At 49.2% G+C, this 19163-nt stretch overlaps 1 protein-coding gene across 1 annotated transcript in view; it reads left to right on the forward strand.

Annotated features, from left to right (window-relative positions):
• Window positions 1–19163, forward strand: part of Hip1 (huntingtin interacting protein 1) — a 119341-nt gene that overhangs the window by 73235 nt on the left and 26943 nt on the right. The window contains exons 2-8 of the mRNA XM_036172374.1: window positions 6830–6893; window positions 9446–9588; window positions 11046–11102; window positions 13450–13530; window positions 15322–15398; window positions 15987–16048; window positions 16184–16342. Coding sequence (XP_036028267.1) covers window positions 6830–6893; window positions 9446–9588; window positions 11046–11102; window positions 13450–13530; window positions 15322–15398; window positions 15987–16048; window positions 16184–16342 — 643 coding nt within the window. The remainder of the gene's footprint in view (window positions 1–6829; window positions 6894–9445; window positions 9589–11045; window positions 11103–13449; window positions 13531–15321; window positions 15399–15986; window positions 16049–16183; window positions 16343–19163) is intronic.

Genomic DNA, 19163 nt, shown 5'->3' on the forward strand with positions numbered 1-19163 from the left:
CAGAACCAGATCCGTCCGGACCAAATGATTTCTCTCAGAGTCCAGGCAGCAACTTGAGTGGTGTCGGGGAGCAGGTGGCATTGAGGTTTGGGGACCCCATCCTGTCCTGCCTTAAGGTGTAGGGCCATATAGAAAGAGAAGCCCCGAGCTTCTGGATGTGTGTGTGTGTGTGTGTGTGTGTGTGTGTGTGTGTGTGTGTGTGATGTATGGACGTGTCTGTAATGGTGTGTGCACATGGAAACCAGAGGTCAACTTCAAGTGCCTCCCCTGCTTGTTCTTCTCCATCTTATTTTTTTTTCCAGACAGGGTCTTTCCCTGAACCTGGACTCGTCTGACCAGTGAGCTTTAGGGATCTGCCTGTCTCGGCCTCTACATCACACTCCCCAGATGGGATAATGGAGTTATGAAATGTGCACCACACCTGAATTTTATGTGGGTGCTGGGGGTTGAATTCGGGGTTCATGCTGGCATGGCAGGCACTGTACTGACCGAGACGTCTTCCTCAGCCCTTAGACTTTAGTCTTTATGGGAGAAAGACAATTTGCTAAGTATGTACACTATTTTTCCTTGAGTGTGGTGGTGTGTGCATTTATGCCCCTGGCCCTTGGGAGGTTCGTGTAAAAGACTAACCTGGAGGGCATAGTGCATCCTAGCGTAGCCTGGGCTACATAAGGTCGTGTCTTTAAAACAGAAGGGCCAGGGGTTTTATAATTGTTGGGCTGTAGCTTGACAAGTACAGAAAATGGTTATTTTTTTTTAAAAAAGTAGCTGTTAGGTCTTTTAAAGTGACATTTATGTATTTATGAGAGGTGGAGGCATGTGCATGCTAAGGCATGCATGTGGAGTTCACAGGACAATATGCAGGAGTCCACTGTGTGGGTTCTGAGGATTGAACCCAGGTTGCCAGGTTTAGTGACAAGCTCCTTTTCCTCCTGAGCTGTCTCACCAGCCCCAAAAATGTAGTCTTTGCAACATAGATAGATGCCAGGCGGTGGTGGCACACGCCTTTAATCCCAGCACTCGGGAGGCAGAGGCAGGCGGATCTCTGTGAGTTCGAGGCCAGCCTGGGCTACAGAGTGAGTTCCAGGACAGGCTCCAAAGCTACACAGAGAAACCCTGTCTCGAAAAACAAAAATCAACAACAACAAAAAGCAATATAGATAGATATAAAAGTACATGTGGTGTAGGATGGGGCATGAGGGTGTCACCTGGACAAACTGGTCCTAACGGGAACATCTGCCCCAGAAACATCAAGGTGATGGACATCCTGAGGCCTCTGGGTGACCCAGATCTACCCCCACCCCCTTCTTTTGAGACAGGGTGTTAGTTAGTGTCGCCTGGCATGGCCTTGAACTCACTCTGTAGCCCAGGTGGACCTAGAACATAGGAGTATCCTGTTTCAGCCTCCTAGTAGCTGCGATTCCAGGCCAGTACCTCCAAGCCTGGTCACAGCTTGCTTGCTTTAAAGAGCCCAGTGTGAGCCAGACACAGTGGCACATGTCTGTAATTCTGAGAAGACTCAAGTTGGAGGATTGTGAGTTCAAGGCCAGCCTGGGCTAGTGAGATCCTGACTCAAAACTGCAGGGGTGGGGGTGGGGGTAGTACGGGGGGGGGGTGGGGTGGATATAACTCAGTTGGTGGATCACTTGCCTAGCATGTATGAAGCAATGGGTTCCATCCCTAACACAAATAAAACAGGGCACAGCGGAGCACACTTGTAATCCCAGCACTCAGGAAGTGGAGGCAGAAAAATCAGAAGTTCAAGGTCATTGGCTGCTACTTGGTGAATTCAAGGCCAGCTTGGAATAAAAAGAGACTCTGTCTCAACAAAACCCCAAATTCAAGAATGTTAAAGCTCAGACCTGCCTTGTGCCTCAGAGCCCTGAGACGCTGTGTTAGCTACAGAAGCTGAGCTACAGCCAAGAGCCAGGTGGGGCCTCTGGTTCACCAGCACCTCCACACTGGTGAATATGGCTGGAAGTCCGTCAGGTACATCCGCAACACTGAATGAGTTCTTGGGAGCACCACCAGCTACGGGAGAGGATGTGGGGTAACGGCTAGGTCAGGGGGGCCTGTCAGTGCCCCAAATGACTTATGACGGTTAATATTTTTATTTTACATTTATTTAACTTATGTATGTATGTATGTATGTATGTATGTATGTATGTATGTATGTGTTTTGTTTGTTTGTTTGTTTTTTGAGACAGGGTTTCTCTGTGTAGCTTTGCACCTTTCCTGGAACTCACTTGGTAGCCCAGGCTGGCCTCAAACTCACAGAGATCAGCCTGGCTCTGCCTCCCGAGTGCTGGGATTAAATGCGTGCACCACCAATGCCCGGCACATTTATTTATTGTGTGTGCATGATGGGAGTGAAGTCCATGCATACGTGTGGAGGTCAGAGAACAGTTTAGGGAGTCATTTCTCTCCCACTGTGCAGGTCTGGGGGCTTGGTGGCACGCACATTTAACCCACTAAGCCATCTTGCTGGCTCGGCAATAAATATCTATTGTCAGCTTGGCAGGACCTAGAATCACTCCCAACAAGCCCCTGCACCTGTCTATGAGGGAGTTTCTGGATTGAGTTCATTTAGATGGGAAAACCCACTCTAGGTGTGGGTAGCACCATCCTATTGGCTTGAATAAAAAGAAGTGAGCTGCCCTGGGGGTACTGGGGGGGGGTGCGTGGCAGCACACACCTTTAATCCCAGCACTGGGGAGGCAGAGGCAGGTAGATAGATCTCTTGAGTTTGAGGCTAACCTGGTCTGCAGAGCGAGTTCCAGGACAGCCAGAGCTGCACAGAGAGACCCTGTCGGGGGTGGGGTTGGCGGGGTGAACTGAGCACCAGCATCCATCTCTCTCTGCTTCCTGCCTGTGGATGCCACGTGAGCAGCTGCCTCGAGCTCCAGCTGCCGAGTCTTCCCCGCCATGATGGACGGCACCCTCAGACAGTGAGCCATCATCTACCCTTCCTCCCTCGTGTCGCTTTTGTTAGGTATTTTGTCGCAGGAATAAGAAAAGCAACAAAACCTGGCTTCTTCCCCAAACTCAGTGCTAGACCAGGTCTTTCTCAGTTGTGCTGGAACCAAGGAATGGAGGCAGTGTACAACACTAAAGAAAACCACCTCGTCTGCAGCAAGCCCCTGCCCTGCTCAAGAGCCTTCTGGGGGTCCCCAGCATCCGTGGCATTGTCCTTACAGCTACGGTCCTCTCCCACGTGGTGGGGAGCGCATCTAGCTTAAACCCAGGAGTCTTTCTCACAATCACCCAGAGAGGTGATTGATGGGTAAAAAGACCGAGAGTCTGGCAGTGGTTTGCTTCAGAACAATGGAGGGAATGAGGGGGTCAGTGGTTGGTGGGAGCTGAGTAGCGGATCTGCCGGTTGTAACTGAAGAAGAAAACCCCCAACCGTCACACCCTCTTTTTAGTTTATTTGTTTTGAGGTAAGATCCCATGTAGCCCAGGCTGGCCTTGAGTTCCCCAGGGAGCTGAAGATGGCTCTGAAGATCAAGAGCTTCTCCCGTCTCTGCTTCCAAAGTGTTAGGATTATAGATATGGCACTGTGTACCACGTCCTCTCCTACTTCTGAAAGGGAAGTCTTCATGGGTTGGGGTGGAGCTCAGTGAGTAGACCACTTACCTAGTGTGCTTGAAGTCTGGGGTCCCAACACCCTTCAGAATCCGTGTGGGAAACACTCAGGAGGTGAAGTACGGGAGAATCAGAAGCTCAGGGTCATTCTTGGTTATATGCCAAGTTTAAGGTAGGCTAGTCCAGGATGCATTCATGTATGTTTGAGTGTTTCCATAATGAAAGGTTTAAAAAATGATTTAGAAAAACAAAACTTAAAAAAATGAAGATTTTTATGTGTATGGATGTTTTGTTTACCTGTATGTCTGTGCATTGTGTGTGTGCTTGGTACCCACAGAGACAGAAAAGGCCATCAGATCCCTTGGAACTAGAGTAACAGATGGTTGTAAGACAACTTGTGGGTGCTGGGAACTGAACTTGGGTCCTCTGTAAGAACAAGTGCTCTTAACCACGAAGCCAACCCTCTAGCTCCAAACAAATATTTTGGCTTTATATTCTCACTCCTGAAAACCTGCCTCTTGAAAACATTGGCTGGATGGTGGTGGCACACGCCTTTAATCCCAGCATTTGGGAGGAAGAGGCAGGCAGATGTCTGTGAGTTTGTGGCCAGCCTAGTCTACAGAACTAGTTCCAAGACAGCCAGGAGTACATAGAGAAACCCTGTCTCAAAGAACCCTAATTAATTAATTAAAAGCATCAGTTAACATGAATATGTGAAGCTACACCCGGTGGCGCACGCCTTTAATCCCAGCACTTGGGAGGCAGAGGCAGGCGGATCTTTGTGAGTTTGAGGCCAGCCTGGTCTACCGAGGAGATCCAGGAAAGGCGCAAAGCTACACAAAGCAACTGTCTCAAAAAACCAAAAAAAAAAAAAAAAATTTTTTTAAAAATTTAAAAATCCAGAACAACACAGGGAGGGCTGGGGATGTGGCTCAGTGGTAGACTACCTGCCTAACATGTGCAAGACCCTAGTTCAACCCCAGGTACCAAGGAATAAGAAAAAAAGAAGAAGCAGTTTTGCATTCTGCTTAGAGAATGTCAAAATATTTTCCAATAAGAAAACCAAGTATAGAGAAAAGGGTATGTGAAAACCCTGTGTTGGGGACAGAGAGGTGGTTCAGTGGTTAAGAGTACTGGCCGCTCTGCCAGAGAACCCTGGTTCACAGCACCCACATAGTAACACACAGCCATCTGTAACTCCAGTTCAAGGGATCTGATGCCTCCTTCTGGCCTCCTCAGGCAGTGCACACACAGGTGCACAGACATATGTGAGGGAAACACCCATTTAAATAAAAAAAAAAATATAAAATGGCAGACTCGCCGGGCGGTGGTGCACACCTTTAATCCCAGCACTCGGGAGGCAGAGGCAGGCGGATCTCTGTGAGTTCGAGGCCAGCCTGGGCTACCAAGTGAGTTCCACGAAAAAGGCGCAAAGCTACACAGAGAAATCCTGTCTTGAAAAACCAAAAAATAAATAAATAAATGAATGAATGAATAAATAAATAAAATGGCAGACTTAAGACCTTTAGTACAGAGTGTGTGTGTGTGTATGTGTGTGTGTGTGCTTGCAATGTTTGTGCAGATGTACTGAGTCCAGCAGAGGGCATCAGATCCCCTGGAGCTGGAGTTAGAGGAGGTTGTGAGCTTCCTGATGTGGGTTCTGGAAACTGAGCTTGAGTCCTCTGCAAAAGCAGCAGGTGCTCCTAACTGCTAAGCCATGTCTCCTGTCCTCCCCCCACCCTCCAGCCCAGTAATTTTTTCCCCAGTCTTTCGAGACAGGGTTTCTGTATAACTCTAGCTGTTCTGGAACTCACTCTGTAGACCAGGCTGGCTTCAAAGTCACAGAGATCCACCTGCTTCTGCCTCCGGAGTGCTGGGATTGAAGGTGTGCGCCACCACTGCCTGGCCTGAGTAATATTTTTTTAAAGGGAAAAATCCTAAAAACCAGAAGGCTGAGGCAGGAGAATGAAAAGTTTTAGGCAGCGTAGTGAAACTCTGCCTCAAATAAATAGACAGATAAATAGAGTCAGCACTTGGCTGTGTGATTGGGGGTGGGGGTGGGACTTGCTCCCCAATCTGTGCTCTGAGCTTCATCTCTGGCTCACACATGGTGAAAGGAAAGAATCAATTCACACAGGTTGTTCTCTAACTCCGTGTGTGTGTACACCTTGGCAGGCAGGCATCTCTCTCTCTCTCTCTCTCTCACACACACACACACACTGCACTAAATAAATAAATACAGAGGCCACAGTGGTAGCTCAGGTGTTAAGAGCACATACTGTTGTGCAGAATATCCAGTGCCCACATCAGGCGGCTCACAACTCTAGCTCCAATGCCCCTGGCCTCTTCCAGCACCTGCACTCGTGTGTGTGTATATACATACCCACAGTCAGATGCACACATACACATAATTTTAAAAAATAATAAACCTTAAAAATGTCAACAATAACACAATAGCCTACCAGATATGATAGATACCATTTAACAACTGTGCACATTATTCACGTATCTATGGGCTGTGTTAAAATTAGCATGAGAGTCATGAATTTGAAAACAACAGGAAAGGAATAATTTCGTGTTTTTCCATGTAATTAAGGCAGGAAAGGGGATTTGCCCTCCAGTTGGAAAATGGCCCAGAGTAGATGGAGGGCCAGGGAAAGCCCATAGAAGTTTTGTTTTGTTTATTATTTGCGGGGAAAGTACTTGCCACAGCGCTTGTGAAGGTCAGAGAACACTTTTGTGGATTGGGATCCCCTGATCCTGGGAACCGCACTCCGACTGTACCCGCTGAGCCCCCTCGGTGGGAAGGTTTAGAAGAGGTGGCTGACTGGTCTCAGCTCCCCACATCAGCATCTCTTCCTCTTGTACTCTGAGGGATAATGTTTCCCTGGGGATGAAAAGGCCTTCCTTTGTGTGGCCCCTTAATTACCATGCTGTTGTGCCAAGCCGGCGCATAGCAGGCGGGTGCAGCAGCTGGGTACAGCCAATGCCAGGCAGCAAAGCCTGCTCCCTTGGGACAGCCTGGGACAGCTGGTCTGGGAGCGCTGCCCACCTCTGCCCCTCCCCCATCCCGAGCTGGGTACCCGCAGAGGATCTGGAGGGCCCTGGATGGTCTCGGGGCAGTCAGAAACCCCAAGGGTCATGTGGGGGGGCGGGGGAAGGAGTGGGAAGTTGGGAGGGTCTCAGCCACGCTCAGAAGCTTATTTATTTCATCCCCTTCCCCTCCCCCATCTCGTTTTTGCAGACCGTCAGCGTCAATAAGGCCATTAATACGCAGGAAGTGGCCGTGAAGGAAAAACATGCCAGGAATATCCTTTTGGATGCGATCCTTGGGAGGCTGACCCTGGAAGGGGGTCAAATAGTGGGAACTGGGGTCAGGAGGAGGCTTCATGCTTGGCCACAGGAAGAGTAACCCCTGCCAGGGACAGGAGCCTGCAGATGGAAGCCACTTCCGGTATAACTACGGACCCAGAGAGCAGTAGTCTCAGAAACTCCAGCCTGGCAAGGTCCAAGGAGGCCACCCAGCCAGGCCTTTTCTATTTATTTAGCTAGTTATATGCAGTTTTCAACCCAGGAGAAATGGCTGATTGAGGTATCCATTAGCATACCAAAGCTGACCGGGCTGCCAGGTTCTCCCAGCATCCCTCAGTCCCTACCTGTTACAGGGTCCAGGCTGGCACACCCCACCCCCTACCCTAAACTCTCCAGCCCCGAGGCTGGGCTGCCCTTCCCCCCAGAGGCTCTTCTCTGTCTAATGGGACCATCCTGGTTGCCCGGCCTTGGCTCATCTACTCTTCACCCTCCTGGCCTCTTGGTTTGGTACGCCCCCCTCCCCTCCCCCTCTCTTCCCATGGCTCAGTCTGGTCATGTCCACTCTGGACTCTCAGATGTCCCAGCTAGGCTCTCCCACATATCTACAGTAAACTTTTTCCTCCACCACACCTAGGAGCAGCCATGTCCCCACTTTTTATTTATTTCTTTCATTCGTGTGAGTTGGTTGGACTTATTTTGAGACAGGGTCTCACGTAGCCCAAGCTGGCCTCAAATTCACTGTCTAGCTGAGGGTAACCTTGAACTGCTGACTTCCTGAGTTCTGGCATCTCACAGGCCTGTACCATCATGCATTTTTTTTATGCAGTGCTGGGGTGAAACCCAGAGCTTCATGCATACTAGGCAGATTCTTCACCAACTGAGCTACAGTTAAAATTTTTTATTTGTTTATTTTATTGATTATGTGTCTAGGTGTTTTGCCTGTATCTATTACCACATGCTTGCAGTACACACAGTGGCCAGAAGAGGGCGTTGCATTCCCTGGAACTGGAGTTAAAGGCAGCTGTGAGCTGTTGTGTGGGTCCTGGGAATCGAACCAGTGTCCTAGAAGAGCAGCCGGGGCTCTTAACCGCTGAGCCGTCTCTCCGGCCTCTACTTTTTTCTTTGATGGTTTTGATGGTGGTGGTTTTGAAACAGGGGGCTTCATTGTGTCCTACACATTGGCCTCAAACTTGGGATTCTCCTGCCTCAAGATCCTGCTGGGGGGGTGGGTGCTGGAGAGATGGCTCAGAGGTTAAGAGCACTGGCTGCTCTTCCAAAGGACCTCGGTTCAATTCCCAGCACCCACATGGCAGCTCACAACTGTCTGTAACTCCAGACATACATGCAGTCAAAACATCAACATACATAAAATACAAATAAATGAATTATTTAAAAAAAAAAAAAAAAGCAGTGGTGGTACACGCCTTTAATCCCAGCACTTGGGAGGCAGAGGCAGGCGGATCTCTGTGAGTTCAAGGCCAGCCTGGTCTCCAAACTGAGTTCCAGGAAAGGCGCAAAGCTACACAGGGAAACCCTGGGGGGGGGGGGGAATGGTGGCAATGGTCCCCAAGAGTCCTACCTACATCTGGCTGACCCAGAGACCAGCTGAGACTACCGCTGACCCTGAGCCACATGTGCAGATTACGAAGGGACTTCCTCTCTCAACACTTCCATTTCTGGGGACCATGGTGACACATGCCTGTAACCTCGGCCCCTGGGAGGATGAAGCAGGAGTTGGAGGCTAGCCTGGGCTACAGAATGAGACTCTATCTCTAATAACAAAGGGCAGGGGGCTGGGAGTGTGGCTCAGCTGGGAGAGTGCTTGCCTGATGTGCGCCAAGCCCTCAGTCCCAGCCGCAGCGTCCCATAAAACAGGTGTGGTCCTGCACACCTGTAACCCCAGAAGTCTGGAGGTGGAGATAGGATCAGAAGTTCAAGGTCATCCTCTATTAACATACTACTTCCAGGACAACCTGGGCTACTTAAATGTTGACCCAGTCTCAAAAAGACAGGGGAGGGGCCAGGAAGATGGCTCAGCAGTTGTAAAGGAGCTTGCCTTCAAGCCCGAGGACCTGAGTTCAATCCTCGAGACCCCGTGTGGAACTGACTTCAACAACCTGCCCCTTCTACACATGTACCTGGGCACATACATACACATACATACACGTGCACACACACATAATGATACATAGATAAACTAACATGTAATTTTTTTAAAAGACAGTTCCGGCCAGGCGGTGGTGGCACACACCTTTAATCCCAGCACTCGGGAGGCAGAGCCAGGCGGATCTCTGTGAGCTCGAGGCCAGCCTGGGCTACAGAGCGATATCCAGGACAGGCTCCAAAGCTACACAGAGAAACCCTGTCTTGAAAAAAACAGTTCCTTTTGAGAGGAAACTTATAAAATAGAGAACAAGGTATTCCAACACCCCCAGCCTCCACACTGCCAGGGCAAGCATGTGGAATTGTGGGGGCTCAGCAGTAAGCAGGGCCCACCCTCCTTGCCAGCACCACCCACCAGGCCCTTGCTTTCCCTGACTCTCGTCACCGTGCATCCTGGGCACCCACCATGAGAAAGGCGCGCAGACGTTTTGGTCTGTGGTCAACCGATTGCCTCTGTCCAGCAACGCCATGCTGTGCTGGAAGTTCTGCCACGTCTTCCACAAACTCCTCCGAGACGGACATCCAAACGTGAGTGCCTGGGGCGGCAGGGGAGGCCAACGGCGCATGCGTGGAATGCGAACCCGCTTTCCTTTCCTGTGCCCGGGACCGACGCCAGTGAGCCGAGACGGGAATTGAAGCTTTAAAGATAATGTTTTTAGCTGGGCGGTGGTGGCGCACGCCTTTAATCCCAGCACTCGGGAGTCAGAGGCAGGCGGATCTCTGTGAGTTCGAGGCCAGCCTGGGCTACAGAGTGAGTGCCAGGAAAGGCGCAAAGCTACAAAGAAACCCTGTCTCACAAAAACAAAACAAAAAAGATAACGTTTTTATTTATATGTGTGTGTCTATGTGAGTGTATGCCACGTGTCCAGGTGCCTGAGGAGGCCGAAAGAGGGTATCAGATCTCCTGGAGCTGGAATTACAGGATATTGTGAGCAACCCAGTGTGGGTGCTGGGAAACAAACTGGGGTTCTCTCTGCAAGAGCTGCAAAAAAAAAACCCCTTAACTGCCAAGCCATCTCCCAGCTCTAGAAACTGAATTTAAAAACAAACAAACAAACAAACATTATTGTGAGGGTGTCAGATCCCCTGGAACGTGAGTTACAAACAGTTGTGAGCTGCCATGTGGTTGCTGGGAATCGAACCCAGGCCCTCTGGAAGAGCAGCCAGGGTTCTTAACCACTGAGCCATCTCTCCACCTTCCAGGAATTGAATCTTTAAAACTGTTTTATTCAGAGAGCCAGCAATTGGAGAAGACTGTGTCTTCTAGCTCATCTTAAGCTGGCAAATTATATAGGGAGAAGGGGGTGGAGACAAAAGGTGGTCAGTCTTTTCAGGCAGGGTTCAGCCTTTCCCCGTTGGTCAGGCGATCAGCCATATTTCTGATCAAAACAGCCCACATCTGATGTTTGTACCTCTCTCGGTATCATTTCTTGTGCTTTTCTCTCGTTCTGTGGACGTCTGGGCTCAAATGGTTATCGAAATACTCTGGTTAGTGTCTGCTGGTATCTACCTGTCCTGGAGACATTTGGGCCGGAGGCGGTGGTACATTCCAGCCGTGTCTGTGCGGAAGCCAGGAACATCGTGTACACGCTGATTGCTTCCCGCAGTATGCAGTACAAGTGTCGTTATAATATAGAACATGGAAGTGCCCTGTCAAAAGTGACTGTCAGGCCAGCAAGATAATCTAGGAGCCCAAGGTGGGAGGAGAGACTGAGTTCTGAAAGTTGTTCACTGCTCTCCACATGTATGCTGTGGCCCCTGCACACACACACACACACACACACACACACACACACACACACTGTGAGAAAAGAGGCTGCTGGCTGCTGCCATACCGCTTGTCTTGATTTGCCATACCGCTTGTCTTGATTTCCCATAGGAGGTGGGCGCATCCCTCCTGATGGGTCTCTTCCCCACCCCAGGCCCAGGTAGGCTGTTCTCTGGCCACCCGTGTCTCCTCTCATGGTTCTTCTCTTCTTTTCTAGGTGCTCAAAGACTCTCTGAGATACAAAAACGAATTGAGCGACATGAGCAGGATGTGGGTGAGTGTGGAGATGCACCCGGGACCCCTTACTCCTCACAGGAACTTGCCGTTGGACTTGTGACCCTTGTGGTCACAATACATTGCACGTTTAATTCTTTGTTTTGGGGCTGGGGGGATGGCTCAGCAGTTAAGAACACCGGCTGCTCTTCCAGAGGACCAGAGTTCATTTCCCAGCAACCACATGGTGGCTCACAACCATCTATAACTCCAGGGATCCAGTGACATCCTCTGCCATCCATGCATGTAGTACACAGACCTATATGCACACAAACCATCTATAGCATAATAATAAAAGGTTAAAAACAAATAAAGACCTATTATTTGTTTGAGGTCTCCGTACATAGCCCAGGCTAGCCTAGAACTTGTAATCTTCCTACTTCCGTCTCCTGAGTACTGGGAGTATAGGCATGCAGTGAGAACATGGGGGGTGGAGGTGGGAGTATATGCATTTGTGTGTGAATACACACACACACACACACACACACACACACACACACACAGAGTCAGCCACAGGTGTTGTTCCTCAGGAGCCATCTACCTTGTTGGTTTTTATTTTTTTGTTTTTTGAAGCAGGGTCTCTCTACCTAGTCTTGGCTGTCCTAGAACTCACCACATAGACCAGGCTGGCCTTGAATTCCCTGAGATCCTCTCAGCTCTGCCTCTCGAGGGCTGGGATTAAAGGTTAATGTCATCACACTACACCAAGCCGTCCGCCTCATCTTTTGAGGCAGGAGCTCACTGAACCTGTGGCCCACCTATTAGGTTAAGCCCTAGCGAGCCCTGGGGATCCTCCTGCCTCTGCTCCCAGCACTGGGGTTGCAAACATGCACGGTGAATTTGGAAGATGCAGGCCAGGCCCCCAGGCTTGCTCAAAAATTACTTAACAGCTGAGCCATCTCCCCCAGACCTTTTTTTTTCTTTTTCTTTTTTTTTTTTTTTTAATTCTTTTTATCTCACCCCTTGTTTTCCTATGGATTCAATGGGTCTCACTTTGTAGCCCAAGCCAGCCTTCAATTCCAGGTCCTGCTGCCTCAGCCTGGACTTGCAAATGTACAGGGCCACACCTGACTTCCTTTATAATAGCTGTTTTGAAAGTATTTTATTTAGCCAGGCAGTGGTGGCGCACACCTTTAATCCCAGCACTCGGAAGGCAGAACCAGGTGGATCTCAGTGAGTTCAAGGCCAGCCTGGTCTACAAAGTGGGTTCCAGGACAGCCAGGACCATTACGCAGAGAAACCTTGTCTTTTTATTTGTCCTGTGTGTGTGGGGTGCTGATGTAGGCCAAAAGAGGGTGTCACATTTACTGTAGATAGAGTTATAGGCAATTATGAGCTAAGAACTGAACTCAGGTCCTCTCCAAGAGCAGCACACACTCCTGACTGCTGAACCATCGCTTACAAGATCTTACGCCTTGCAAATAGTTGAGCTGTATTAATGAGACCCATACCATGTATTGCTTTTTATGATCTCATCATCTATCCTTAGAGATCTGTTTGGCCATCTGGCATTTCTGGTGAATCTTAGCTATTCTGCACATTTTCCTTTTGTGTGTGTGTGTGTGTGTGTTTTTTTTTTTTTTTTTTTTCTCTCTCTCTCTCTCCTTGGGAGCTACTCAGTTTTCCTGGGAACACAATTCTTTGAAGTCAGTGACAAAGACAGGTCCCTCTGGAGAGAACCTGTGTTTGCCTCCGTAGAGACCGCTCTCAATTAAGCTCTCAGCTGGGGGTTTATGAATTCTGGGAAGGTCCCCTGGGGAGTGTCTGCTGAGTCTCCTTCCCAGCACTGATTTTTACTTCTTTTCATCACCCAACTGGGTGGAGGAAATCCAAACTGAATATCTTCAAGGATTTCTTCCGTACGGGAGTGCTTGGAGTGAACACCCTTTAAATGTTTGTTTATTTATTTATTTTGGAGAGAGAGCAAGAGTGTGTGTGTGTGTGTGTGTGTGTGTGTGTGTGTAGGGGAGGGGTACATGCATGCCACCAAGCGTGGCTGGAGGAATCGGGGTGCTCCTCCACTGTGTGGGATCCTGAGGTCGTCAGGCTTGGTGGCAAACTCCTTTCCCTTCTGAGCTCTCTTCCTGCCCTACCTTTTAAAATTATATTTATTTTATGTGTTGGGATGGATGGGGGTACACGAGTGGCATTACACTCATACAGATGACACCTCGCCTGTGGTAGTCAGCCCTCTCCTTCCATCGTGTGGGTCCCAGGGATTGACTTAGGTTGCTGAACCTGGCAGTGACAGCCCTCACCCACTGAGCAACCAGCCAGCCCAAGGAAAAGATTTCAGAGAAAGCCCTGCCTCAGTACTGATACAGCCTCCTTTCTTCTCCCCCCCGAAGGGCCATCTGAGTGAGGGGTACGGACAGCTGTGCAGCATCTACCTCAAACTGCTGAGAACAAGGATGGAGTACCACACCAAAGTGAGCATCTTCCATTCTCTGTGGCTCCCGCTCCCTCACCCCATCCCTCCCCCGAGCCCTCCCTCCAGACCCTCCTTGGTCTTTATTAGCACTTTAGGGGACAGTCTGGGACCTCAGGAAGTGGAGGTGCTGTGGCCCAACTCTGTAAGAGGAAATCAACTGATAGAACAATGTGGTCAGGGGACCCCAGGGTGACCTTTTGACCTCTGTTCATGGGATCATTCTGCATTTCACAAAGAGGATAACAGCAATCATCCAGTGGGTGGTGTTTCCTGAGGGAAATGGCAAACATTTACTTATGTATATGTTAAGATTTATTTATATTTTATATGTGTGGTCTGCATAGACATTATGTGTATCATGTGCATGCAGTGCCCAAGGAGGCCAGAAGAGGGCAGCAGATCCTCTGGAAGTAGCATTATAAGCAGTTGTGAGTGCTGTTACCTGCTGAGTGACCGATCCAGTACCATCTTGTCTTCTTGATTTGAATTATATTTTTATTTATTTCAGGGGGCCGGTGTCCCACATGGCACCTCACAACCATCTGTCGCAGGGGGATCCAGTGCCCTTTTCTACATTCTGTGGGCACCAAGTATACAGACACATGGTGTACATGTGTACATGCAGACAAAACACTCATACACATAAAATAAAAATAAATCTTAAGAAATCATTTGGAAGATAAAAATAATTAATAAATAAAATGTACTCTTTAAAGTTTTAGGGGTGGGAAATCAGTTCATTGTCCCTTTCTACCTAGCCCCAGGTATCAAATTCAGGTCAAAACAAACCAAAAATCTGTAAATAAAGAACACTTTTGGGGTGATAAAGCAAGAATAAATGGAGTCTTGTCTTGTTCTAGCTCCATGTAAAGTATTTGCGCTGGAATTTAGAGGCTCTTGATGCAGTGACCTCCTATCTTTCTATGGTCTCTTTCCATGTCCTATGGTGTCTTGGCTACTCCGGCAGCTGAGGCAGGAGGATCACTTGAATCCAGGAGGAGATGTAGCTAAATGGGCAGAGAGTGCTTACTTAGCATGCTCGAAGCCTTGGTTTTGATCCCCAGTGCTGCATAAACCTAGTATGGTGTGTACACATCTAATCCCAGCACTCAGGAGGTGGAGGCAGGAGGACCAGAAGTTCAAAGTTATTCTTAGCTACATAGTGAGTTTCAGGTCAACCTGGGCTACATGAGACCCTGCCTCAAAACAAACCAACAAATACTTGAGAACAGGCCCTGTCTCTTCTGGACTCCCATGAGCTCACAGTAGCAGCTTTGGTACATTGCCAAGGCTGAGGAGATTGAGTGGGAATCAGAGAGGACCAAGTGATAAGTGAGTGTCTGCTGCCCTGGGATTCCAGATGATCCGCTGGGGGACATGCTCACATGCTAGGTCTCATTGCCCCTTGGGAAGACGTGCTTAGAATGTCCCAGAACTCATGTTGCACAAGAGGGACCTTCAGCTCCAATGATGGGTAGTGGACAGTGGGTGTTGTTTGTTGGGAGCCTCATTAAAGGGTCCTGCCTCCCTCAAAAGGGTATAGTTGACATAGGACCTGCTATAGTGCTTAATATAGGCAGCTTGTATCCACACTGGTCTCTCTACCCCTGACCCCCAAGGTACCAAGATTGAACCCAGGTCTTTGTGCTTGTGGGGGAACTACTCTCTCTAAGCTGTGTCCTCAAAAAGCACTCCACCCATTGAGTAGCTCACCCTCTTGCTCCACTCACTTGGCTTCATCCTCAGCCCTCTTGTGTTTCATTCTTCCTTCACCCAAATCCCCTTCCAGAATCCCAGGTTCCCGGGCAACCTTCAGATGAGTGACCGGCAGCTGGATGAGGCTGGAGAAAGTGATGTTAACAACTTGTAAGTGGCTATCCTGCTCCAGATAGACCCAGTAGAGAAGTGAGCTTTTGTGATTTTAATCCTTGCTCCTGGCAACAGTGAGAGGCCCTGACGGTAGGAGACCGAGGCTGGGATGAGGAGTAAGTCCCCTGGGTGACTCGGCCCCGGGGTCACTTATCCATTTGGAATCCTACCCAGACGTATTTCACTGTGGCTTCTCTGTCTTTAAATAACTTTCATAATAGATGCTTGGAAGGAAGCTGAGGTGTGTGTCTATGCAAGAAAGAATGCACCTGTGCTCACACGGGAATCCTCAGGATGGGGAAGCAGGACAGAGTATGGGGGTGGTGTGAATATCTGGCTTTGGTGGCTGGGAGTGTGGCTCAGCATTAGAGCATTTGCCTAGACTCTCCTAGTGAGGGGCTGGAGTATGACCCAGTGGTAGAGCACTTGCCTAAAATGCCCCAGTGAGGAGCTGGGGGGCGTGGCTTAGCAGCATCATGCTTGCTTAGCATGTACAAGGTCATGGATTTCATCCCCAGCATTGGGTTGGGGCACTGAGGGAGAGTCGGGGCTATAGACTCTGATTTCTGTTTCTTCCTGTGTCAGTTTTCAGCTCACAGTGGAGATGTTTGATTACCTGGAGTGCGAACTGAACCTCTTCCAGACTGGTGAGTCTCTTCCCTCTTAGCTGATCGAGGCTGTCCTGGGACTCAGTCTCCTCATTCCCAGCCTGATCCCTGTGGCCCAGCTGGCCCAGCTGGCCCAGCCCCTTGGTTTGTCCGTCTTCTTTTGTTTTGTTAAAGACAAAGTCTCTATGGTGCGGGTTGGTCCTCCTCGACCATCTGAGCGTTGGGATTACAGGTTTGCACCATCACATCCGGCTGGCCGAGCCCTTGCTCAGCAGAAGGCACTAAAGCAGAGCTGTCGCATCAGCCTTTGCTCTCTCTTTGCACAGTTTCAAAGTCAGTTATTTCATATCAGATGGGGAGACCGGTTGCTCTGCCCGTCCCAAGGGGCCTCCCTCCCTCCTGGCCACTAAGCTCCCAGAGGCTCTTTTGCCCTTTCTGACATCCGATGAACGGTGGCCACTGTTCCAGCCAGTCCTGTCTGTAATTGGAGCTGCGCTGCCCTGCAGGCAAGCTTTCTGCTCAGAAGGGGCATGCAATCAGATTTTTCTTTGGGCCGCCAACCAGCTCCCAAATAAAGACATGGAGACTTATTATTAATTGTGAATGTTTGGCCTTGGCTTAGACATGTCCCACTAGCTCTTTTAACTTAAATTAACCTGTTTCTAGTCATCTACATTTTGCCTCAGGGTTTTTTAGCTTTCTTTCATTTTATATGTCCTACTTTCCTGCTTCCTCTGTGTCTGTCTGGCTGTCCCTGGCATCTTTATTTTTTTCTTCTCCTGAGCCTAAATTCTTCCTCCTATTCTCCCTGCCTACACCTCCTACCTCACTATTGGCTGTTCAGCTTTTTATTAGACCAATCGGGTGCCTTAGGCAGGTAAGGGAAAACAGCAACACATCTTTACATAGTTAAACCAATGCAGCACATCTTTTCTTATTTAAACAAATGCAACACATCTTTGTATAGTTAAATATTCCACAACAGGGAGTCTGTCTTGAGCTAGGGATGCAGCTCAGTGCAGTAGAGTGCTTGCCTAGCGTGCACACAGTTTTTTAATCATGTATGCATGTATGTATGTCTGTGTTGGGGTATATACACATGAGTGCAGTTGCTTGCATAGGCCAAAAGAGGGCATCAGATCCCCGGAGCTAGAGTTACAGATAGTTATAAGCCATACTGCTCTATGTGGGTGCTGGGAACTGAACTTGGGTCCTCTGAAAGAGCTGTTTGCACTCTAAACTACTGAGCCATCTCTCCAGCCCTAATAACCCTGTTAAAAAAAAATTACAAAAAAAAAGCCAGACATGGTGGTAGGTGGATATCTGTGAGTTCGAGGCCAGCCTGACCTACTGGTGAAGACACCTAGGGTTGTTTCACAGAGAAACCCTGTCTCAAAAAAAAAACAATAAAAAGGAGTGGAAGCAGCTAAGGATACCTGAGGTTGACCTCTGGCCTTCACACACACAGACGCGCGCGCGCGCTTACCCACAAAGCCAGAGCTGAAAAGCACCGTGCAGATGCTCTTGACCTCCTCACTGGTCTCATCAGACGGTGTGAGACATAGGCAGTCATAACCATAGAGCTCACAGAGGAGCTTCCAGCGGCCCGGCCAGGCCGAGAAACTTGCCTACAAGCAGTCACACTGCTGTAGCTGCTGCTGGGGGTCAAGTGCCCCAGGAGGCGATGGGGGTAGCTGTGATTGCTTGTCAGACAGGAGCCAGTTGACACTTGCATGACAGTTGCTTTTAATTTGTGTCAAGGGTGGTTCAATTTGGGTGGTTCTCTTTTTGGGGGGGCGGGGGGAAGTTTTCAAGACAGGGTGACTATTGTTTTGGTGCCTGTCCTGGATCTCGCTTATAGACCAGGCTGGCCACGAACTCACAGAGATCCGGTTCCCAAGTGCTGGGATTAAAGGCATGTGCCACCACTACTCTAAATATCAAACTCTTTTTGGATTTTTCGAGACAGGGTTTCTCTGTGTAGCTTTGCGTCTTTCCTGGAACTCACTCTGGTGGTCGACCAGGCTGGCCTTGAACTCACAGAGATCCGCCTGGCTCTGCCTCCCGAGTGCTGGGATTAAAGGTGTGTGCCACCACCGCTTGGCTGGTGGTTCTCTGTCTGTATGTCTATCTCTGTCTGTCTGTCTGTCTGTCTGTCTGTGTGACTCTCTGCCTCTCTCTCATCCACCAGACAAACACACTTACAGGGTCTGTGCAGACCAGGGAGATGCAACACATGAGGGCTCCGTGCCTACCCCTGGGCAGGCCCACACATGTGGGGACATCAGGGAAGTCTTGTGTTGCATGTTACATAGTCTCTAGGGACAGTGGGCAGCCAGTACAAGAAAGATAGTCAGCCCTGACCAGGGGGTGAGTGATGGCCTATAGTTGGGTATAGAATTAAGTAATGTGGGTAGATGCCTGGAATAAGAAATTTAGGGAAAAGCTGCAGCACAATTGGTAGGTAGTGTGCTTGCCTAGCATGCATGAAGGTCATGGGTTCAAATCTCTGGCACTATATAAAATGCACACTTCCCCCAGCATTCAGGAGGTAGATAGAGGCAGGAAGAACAGAAATTCAAGATCACTCTTGGCTGCCTATTAAGTTCAGGTCCACTCTTGGCGACCTAAGACCCTGTGTCAGAAGAGAAAATATGTTGAGTGTTTCTGATCAGACTTGGGACATGCCTCATAGGGTATCAGTGAATCTTCGTTCCCATGCTTATCATGGGGTTCTACACAAAGCAGAGTGTCTCCCTCACCTGATCATGACACACCAAGCTTTCTGGCCATCAGAAGCAAAGGTGCTTGTATCCATGGATGGCCACGTGGACTCCTAGCACCCAAGTAATAGCACAGCTACTTCTGTGACCACTTTGAAGTGACGTTTTCCTTACCTATCTGGTGGGGATACCCTTTCCTGCCTTGGGGTTTTGTAGGGTTAAATGAATCACATGGGTCAGTGCCCCTGTCAATCACAGGCCACACACCTGTCATCCAGCCCTCAGGAGGCTGAGGTGAGAGGATAGAGATACTCAGTCCTGCCTGAGCTACCTAGCAAGATCCTGGCTCAGTGTGGAATTATAGACATCCCTGGGGGTACAGTTCAGGATCACAGCATTTGCCGAGGATCCCCCAATGAGGAATTAGGGGT

This window comes from Onychomys torridus, chromosome 22, assembly GCF_903995425.1.
Source record: "Onychomys torridus chromosome 22, mOncTor1.1, whole genome shotgun sequence".
Classification (NCBI taxonomy): Eukaryota; Metazoa; Chordata; class Mammalia; order Rodentia; family Cricetidae; genus Onychomys; species Onychomys torridus.